The 8,376-nt window shown below is 55.1% G+C and overlaps 1 protein-coding gene across 1 annotated transcript in view; it reads right to left on the bottom strand.

Annotated features, from left to right (window-relative positions):
- The window catches only part of DPYSL2 (dihydropyrimidinase like 2), a 43,603-nt gene extending 36,389 nt beyond the window's left edge, over positions 1-7,214 (bottom strand). The window contains exon 1 of the mRNA XM_026043310.1: positions 6,849-7,214. Coding sequence (XP_025899095.1) covers positions 6,849-7,208 — 360 coding nt within the window. The 5' untranslated portion in view covers positions 7,209-7,214. The remainder of the gene's footprint in view (positions 1-6,848) is intronic.
- Between the last annotated feature and the right edge of the window lie 1,162 nt (positions 7,215-8,376).

Below are 8,376 nucleotides of genomic sequence, written 5' to 3'. Positions count from 1 at the left end.
CCCGGGAGCTGCAGGACAGCCCCGGGGCACCCGGGAGCTGCAGGACTGCCCCGGGGCGCCCGGGAGCTGCAGGACAGCCCCGGGGCGCCCGGGAGCTGCAGGACAGCCCCGGGGCACCCGGGAGCTGCAGGACAGCCCTGCGGCGCCCGGGAGCTGCAGGACAGCCCTGCGGCACCCGGGAGCCGCAGGACAGCCCCGGGGCACCCGGGGAGCTGCAGGACAGCCCCGGGGCGCCCGGGAGCTGCAGGACAGCCCCGGGGCATCCTGCAGCTGCAGGACAGCCCTAGGGCGCCCAGAAGCTGCAGGACAGCCCCGCGGCACCCAGGAGCTGCAGGACAGCCCTGGGGGCACTCAGGAGCTGCAGGACTGCCCCGGGGCACTCAGGAGCTGCAGGACAGCCCCAGGGCACTCAGGAGCTGCAGGACAGCCGCGGGGCACCCAGGAGCTGCAGGACAGCCGCGGGGCACCCAGGAGCTGCAGGACAGCCCCAGGGCACCCGGGAGCTGCAGGACAGCCCCGGGGCACCCAGGAGCTGCAGGACAGCCCCAGGGCACCCGGGAGCTGCAGGACAGCCCCGGGGCACTCAGGAGCTGCAGGACAGCCTCAGGGCGCCCAGGAGCTGCAGGACAGCCCCAGAACACCCAGCAGCTGCAGTCCGCCCTGGCCGGAGAGCAGAACAGACCAGGGCACCCAGGGGCCTGCCCCAGCCCACCGCAATCTCATGCTGCTCTGCGCATGCGGCTCATGAAACGCAGCGTGCAGCCCCTAGGAACGCAAACCTCACTATTACTGCAGTAAATCATTATAAAGGCAACATCTGCTTAGAGAGATGCTTATCAGGGCGTTTCATGCACGTTAGTTTGCAGAAGGCTGTGAGGAAAGTAAAAGAGCTTCTCCTGGGTAGAGGCAAGGCAGCATTTAAGTAGCTAATATGCCAATCACTTAATATCCAATTAGTAGCAAACGAAAAAGTGTCTTGTTATGACAGTGGCAAAATGATTCATTGTTAGCCTGCTGGGTTTATTTTGTTTCAATGCTGAGGCAATACTAAACGTGTCATCCTGCCCTGCTTGGATTTGCACTGGAAAAGTTTTGAAACCTCAGCACGTTTTCGAGGGGAACGTGGAGGAAAGCCTCCAGATTTCTAAACCTAGGCAGTGCAAACATACCTATCTTTTTAACGCTAGTTCTGCTCAGTTTTATATCTGAGCAGGCTCTGCTCCTTGATTCCCAGCTACAAGAGCACGCTGAGCTACGCAAGCAGCAGCCGGCGCTGGGTGTTCCGGGCTGTGGGCAGCGGGTCGAGCCACACGGCCCGAGCGCGGCCCCAGGATGCGGCCCCGGGATGCAGCCCCGCAGCAGTAGCACAACCTGTGGCCGCAGCAGCCACCCCTGCAGCGCAGCCCCCAGCTCACCGGGCTTTGCTCCCGCTCTGCGACAAACCCGGGAAGCTGCAGCCTCGAGCAGAAGCAGGCGCACCTGCTGGCATGGCACCTTTAGCTTGGGCCACCYTGCCCGTGGACAGAGAATTGTTGAAAATACTCATGGAAAGGTAACGCTCCAATGGGCCTGATTGGGAACAGCGGCTCCGACCTCTGAGCACAGTCCTCAACTTGCATCCATCATTGACTAGGTTCAGACAGACAAACAGAAAGAAAGAAAACCTCCAAATGACACTTAGCTTTTCCTTCCCATCGCCATGCAGCAAGTACCTGGGTGTCACAGAAAAAAAATAGAGATTAAAGGACTGTGAGAGATGGTCAYTGAATACACAATACCCACACAGCAGCAAAGATTAACAAATAGAACCTCCACATCCCCAGCTGCGTCTGTAGCCAAACTTGGCATYGCTTCTCGGGTCACTCAGTGGGTACCTAAGGGGCCAGAGCGATGCTTCCAGATCTTCCAACTCTGCTATATCAAGTGCCACCGTGACCCAGTTTTCTTGCCTTCCATAGCTAAAAAGGTGGCAAAATAAATAATTTAAAAATTATTAATGTAGCTGTAAACTGGCTTGCTCAGCTGCAGGAGCTGGCCTCTAAAGCAGGTGAGTTGAGCTCCGTTACTAGATCCGTGTGGGCTTGCGTGAGCCCGGCTGCACCGTCACAGCCACGGTGCCTGGGAGGAGACGGGAGCTCTGCAGGAACACGGACACACCTCATCTCCCACTGCACYGAGTGGGCTAAAATTCAAGGTGCTTTAGGGAACGACTGTCCAGGCCTCCCTGCCCAACGCCCGCGAAGGGAAGCGATGGAGCAGAGCGGGCGGCCAGCCCAGCCCAACCTCGGGACGCAGACCAGCAAGGTCACCGCGGCCGAGTCACGTCGCAGGGGGAGAAACCGCAAGGAAAACGTTAATGCCTTCAACTGCTCTGTGCCAGCGCATCCGAGAGGTGCTACAGCATCCGCCACGGCAGCGCGGGGGAGAACGCGCCCYGGCCGCCGCGCCAAGCTCCTGCTTGCCCCGGCAGCCTCCGTCCCCAGCACGCGTGGGTCGCGTGTCCCCAGCTCCTCGCAGGCCACATGTCCCCAGCCCCTCCTTCAGCCCCCGGCTGCATGGTGGCCGTACAGCCTTAGAGCCCAGTTCACGCACAGCAGACACATCGACCTCACTCAAGCAGGAGAGAGACACAACTTGCACGTGCAACAAGATGGACAAGCGATGCAAGAAGCTGGACAACGTAGCATTTCCCCTTGGTAGAAATTTGGAGGAGACATAAATGACTGATGTTAAAAACAGATGGCTCATGTCCAATGCTGCCCACAGCGGCGGCACGAGGACGGGCAAAGGGGCCAGTCCCACTGGGCCAGGCTCCATGTCACCCATGGAGGTGACGCTTGTGAGGGACGTAAGCCCCGCGTCCCGAGCCAGCTGAGCTCCGGACGGGGCGGCCGCAGCACCGTGCGCAAGTTCCCCTTGAGCCCCATGGCGTGTATCCATAGCCCTTGGTCACYGGTGCCCGAGCAGCAGCGATTGGGGCAAGCAGAGCCCTGGGAGAGCACAGCACCCACTGGATGCACTGCGTGTTCCAGCCCAACACACTGATCCGATGGCCCCGAGACGGGCCTAGGAGCCTACAGCAATCTGACATTTGTGCTCATCAGAGTTATTCCTTTATGGCTTTTTTTTCAGTAGCAAGACAGATTATGATGATGCGCTGGAAGAATATGCAAGTCATCTCCCTGTATAATTATTTTGCAAGCAATGACTGCTGAAACAAGGCTAGAGAAATTACAGCCATTGTAACAAATTAAACTTGGGATGGCATTTCCAGCTGTCTGGAACAACTTCTTTGTTTCACACAACAGTTCCATTAATGTTCCAGAGTCTAAGAGTGTTTGTGCTCTGAACAAGGTCCTGTTATTCATTATTCCTGTCCAGGGATGAACAAGTGTGATCCTAAGAGCTTTGAGGTTTTAGCAGGAACTCCAGTCATGTCAAAAAGCTGCATGAAACTGGGCTTTGGAACTGCTTCCTCTCCTGTCAATTCTAAAATAAAAATATTTTCCTAGTCTCAGTTTATTGTTCTCTCACTGCAACAGTACACAGCTTTGCTGTGTCAGACCTGCAGTTTACACCCATTGCTCTGCACATCCCTAAGGGTTCATCAACCATTTCTAAGAGATGCAAAAAAAAATATAGAAAGATTTCTGTCTGTTGCGAAGAGGAAACACCTGAATCAAGGGATTAATGACAACGGGAAAAAGGGAGCTTTAGCTGTGGTCCTCCCAGGACTTGTACATAGCTCGCTGTGYCTTAGCACCTACTGAAGTTCTCTGTGCAAGTTAGATTAAATCAAGCCTCAGGTTTGTTGATTCCCATTGCAGTCCTTCCTTCCCTACAGGTATTCCCTAGAAGATGGTCTTTTTTTTTTTCCCTCCCCCTGAGGAATCTCAAGAGATGAGCAAATGAGAACAAATACTGACTATATACATGGGCAGTCAAAGCAAGTCCTGCTAAGGTGAGGACCTCAACACACCAGACAGTGCTCAGACACCGAACCAAGAGCTGCAGGACCAGGCAGTAGCTCTCTAAGCAGGGAAGAGGAGCAAGTTTCGGGTGGGAAATGGAAGCTTCACGGTGACTCCACGGCAACTTCTCTGGGGCTTGACAGCGGTGAAGAGCAGAGCTCGGTTCACATCTCCCCACGTGAACAGAGCCTTGTTGAACAGGTGAGGCTGCCTCCAGAGGCCCTGCTGCAAAGAGCTGCTTAAACTAAGGAAGTCCTGCTGCCTCCAGAGACCATCCTACCCCTGGATCACGAGGCWGTAACGCACAGCTATGATAGGGGCCTACAGACCATCCTAGCTAGGAGGAGCACAAAGACATTTGATTACCCTTAGCTTTGCCTGCGGAACAACATATTGCAATTTAATGTGGGATAATTACATTCTCTTTCTTTAATCCTCAAGATAGTTGGGCTTAAAGAACTAAGAAATGAGTTTGTCCATCTTTCCTATTGGTATTAATGGAAATTAAKACAAGGTCTTTCTATACAGTGACAAAAGAGCGACTGTGTTTTCAGCTCACTTTGGATCCGGTCAGGGGCTGAAATGCTTCCATAGGGCTCTGTTACCTCCAGGAGACCTGCACTCCTTCCCACTAGCTCACTAGTCCTTTGGTTCCTGAAGCAGAGCACTGACCGTTCTGCATCCGATTGCTACACGAATTGATTAAAACTGCACTTATTTTCAGTCTCCACATAAAGAAGCAGTAAGATTTCTAGAATAATATGAAATAGTTTATGTAGTTAAAATCCCATAACTGACATGCTGCTCATTTCCACTGRAAGTGAGATTTCCATCACATGACAACAACGTACAGTCTATCCATGGAGAAYGTATTTCAGGTGCATCATTAAATAAAGGTTTGAAAATAATGGGCCAAATTCAGTTGYGAAACTTTAGAAGCCTTTTAGCTTTTCAACTCATATCCAAATCTATATTTAAAGTGGTGTTTACTTTAATGCCATTTTATGCAGTGTTATTTTTCTTGCCTCTTTTTAAAAAGATATGTTGAGCTCTGATCAATGCAGAGATGTTTCCATTAACGACACAGGTGCACCACCATTTTGCCAGCTGTTTGTGCCACTGACACAAGCTGCAGATGCAGCCGACCAGGGAAGCAGCAAAGCTAAAACACTCCTGCTMTAAAGGACCAGTCCTTAACAGGACACTGACCAGGGAGGCCTGTGCTCGCCCAAAGCCTCACAAGCAGTCACCTGCTCGCAGCACCGTCCATGAGCATCCCTGCTTTGAAGAGCTAATGAGAAACAACTCAGCTGTTCAGGGTTATCCCATTATCTCCTGTCTTYATGGGTAATATTGATATGAAAAGCTTTAAAAACTGAAACAAATAATTTTTAAAATATTACTAATATTCCGTATGGACTTTGTTATTTTTTGTGACCAATAATTATATTTACTTTATTATTATTATGCCAGTACCCTTCAGTCACACAGTAATTCACCTTATTAGAGTGAATATACCATCTTCTTACACATGTGTCCTGTGGATTTTTCACCACATCAAATTGTCTGAAATTAGTCCTGAAAATGCTCTGAATTGCAAAATCTTTCAGGCTGCAAAAAGAGTATGCGTTTTACTCCTGAGGTGCATTTTTCTTAGTTCAACAAGATTAATTAATCACAGCAAATTACTCAATCAGTAGGCATATAAACAGGGGCAAATCAAGCCTTGGCTTCTGTAAGTGGCAAATTTCAGGCAGGCCTGATTTGGAGGAGTGCAACAGCCTGCTCCAAAGCAGGGGCCGCTGCGTAACACAGCACCTCTGGAAAGCAGAGCCTGCGGTTGTGATCTCACAGTAAATTTTGTGCAGTTGCTATAATGATTGCCTGCAAATTCAGTTGCATGGAAGTCCTAGGGTGCTGCAGTAGGAAAGGAGGAGGAGGGTCTGCTTGGGAGAGCAGGAGCYCCCAGTAATCCTCCCATCCTCCCAATGTCTCACGGTTCCAAACTGCTCTGTAGCCCCTTTAGGACACTGCTTGGAAAGCCTCTTTTCCCAGCAAGCTACTAGCAGTGGATCAGGTGCTCGTTGGTGCTGCATTCATTGAGCTTTCCCAAGGCATGCCTATGAGCCAGCATTGTCAGGGTATTTCGTGGCTTGGATACGTATAGAGGTTGCTTGGATCTATTTATCTGGAAAAAGAAATGTGCATGGTCAGCTAGACCTATGGCAACCTTGACCATACCAACCTTGAATGGGCTTTGCCTCCGGAAAAGGAGAGGCTTTATCACACACTGTCACACATGCAGACAAGACAGAGGATTGCTCCCGAAGTCTTAAAAGACTGGGAGGAGTTTTGTGCATTTCTAGGATAATGCCACATTCCTGCAAAAGTCCCAGTGATCTTCCCAAGGCAACGTTCCCACTGTAGCCYAGGGCCCAGCTCGGAGCTGGTCCTGAGCTGCTTTGGGGTGGGGGCATCACAGGCTTCCCGGGGATCCAGCCCCTCGGGCAGCCGCAGCCGCATTCCCGCTCCCGCATTCCCGCATTCCCTGCCTGGGTGGGGCTTTCTGCCACCGCGGTGCAAACAAAAAAGTCAATCCTGACCACAAGCAGGGAGGCAAGACAGGGAGAGGGAGGGTGCCTGTGGGTGCAGGGGCTCCTCTCTTCCCCATGCACATACACACACACCTGCAGAGAGCACATGAATCACACGAGACGGCTGGCGAGAAGGAGCCAGGCAGGCTGCTGCCTGCAGGAAGGCATTTACTGCCCCACACATTCAGGAGACACGAAACGGCAGGGTGGAGAGGATACCTCCCCTCTGCAGCCTGCCTCGCGTGCAGRTCGCATCTCTCACATGCACATATATGCAACCCACCTTGTCATTCAGGTTCTGCAGCGCCTCCTTCCCAGTGGCACTCTTGATCTCCACCTTTCTTCCGAAATCAACAGATGGTTCCCCTCCCTTCCCGCTCTGTCTGGAATAGACAGACTGAGCATCCGGACCTAGGTGGGCAACATCCTTCTGCTTTGCCACGACTTTGTTAGATCCGCGGCCCACGGAGAGGGAATCAAAGTCGATGGTCTTGTTCTCCAGGGAGCCTTCCACGGGGCAGAACATGCCACAGAATTTCTGCCGGGGCTTGGGGCTGCCCGAGCCCAGGTTTTTGAAGAAGGCCGGCACTTCTTCCTCCTCGCCCTGCCGACCAGACTGCTTCCTCTCAGCCATGGTCTGCATGCTCTCCCTGCTAAGGGAAAATAACAGCGGTAACCACAGGAGCCTGCACACACACGCGCACACACACACGTGGGGGGAAAAAAAAAAGGAGGAGGAAAAAACCCGGTTTGCTCTGGGTCCTAGAGCCACGGCAACATCAATTGCCAAGGGCTGCGCCGGGCAGATCCCCTGCCCCCATCGATACAATGGGGTCGGTGGCTCGCGCTGATTTCTTTGATGCGGTGCAAAGTTGAGGGGAGGTTGGGGCAGATCCTGCAGCAATCAAGGGAGGAGGTTTCAAGTTCCCAGCATCCAGATGGGGAGGGAGGGAAAGGCAGAAGGAAGGGAAGGGAAAAAAAAAAAAAAAAAAAAAAGCGCTCACTCTGCAGCAGACCCTGGGACTGATCCGGAAGTGATGCGAGTGCCGAAGCGGCGAATGGCTTCGGTGGGGCTGGAGCGGGAGCCCCCATCGCCCCCATCCCCTCCCCGCCGCCGCTGCTGCCACAAGTTGCGGGCATGCGGACGGGCCGCGCCTCCCCGCCCCCCCTCCGCAGCTCCCGCCGGCACCGGGAGCTCTTCCCGCTCCGCCGGGCACCGGGAGCCCTGCCCGCCCCGCCGGGCGCCCTTTGTTCCTCACGTGTCCGCGGTGCTAACGCGGCGCCGGGCGCTGACTCATCCTGCCGGGCTGCGGCGCCGGCGCGGGGTCCGTCCCGGGGGTGGCACTGGGGAGAGAATGAGAGAGACACCCATGGGGAGGGCGGCGGGGACGGGCGGCGAGCCGGGAAAGCGGCCGTGCAGCGGGACCCACCTCCGGGAGCCGAACGGGAGCCCTCGCAAGCGCTTCACCCCCAGCAACGGCGGGAGCCCCGCGGCCCCGCGCAGGGGCGCGGGGGGCGGCTGCGGGCGGCTCCGCCTGCGGGGACACGGCGGGGAACACGGCGGGGAACACGGGCGCGGAGGGGGACACGGCGGGGGCCACGGCCACGGCGGGGGCCACGGCGGGGGACACGGACACGGCGGGGGCCACGGCGGGCGCTGTCCCTTCAGCACCAGCCCGCGGCGCCGCGCAGCTCCCCGCGCGCCCGCAGCCCGCGCGGCCGCTCCCGCTCTCCCGGCCGTTCTTTATTGCACGTGGGGGTTTCGCAGTCCGGCTCCGGCCCGGGCAGGACGGCGGCGGCCGCGGGCTGTG

Source organism: Nothoprocta perdicaria, unplaced genomic scaffold, assembly GCF_003342845.1.
Source record: "Nothoprocta perdicaria isolate Ctin4 unplaced genomic scaffold, notPer1 scaffold_103, whole genome shotgun sequence".
Taxonomy (NCBI): Eukaryota; Metazoa; Chordata; class Aves; order Tinamiformes; family Tinamidae; genus Nothoprocta; species Nothoprocta perdicaria.
Note: the sequence above shows the minus strand (reverse complement) of the source record. Positions and strands in the feature narration are given on the sequence as shown.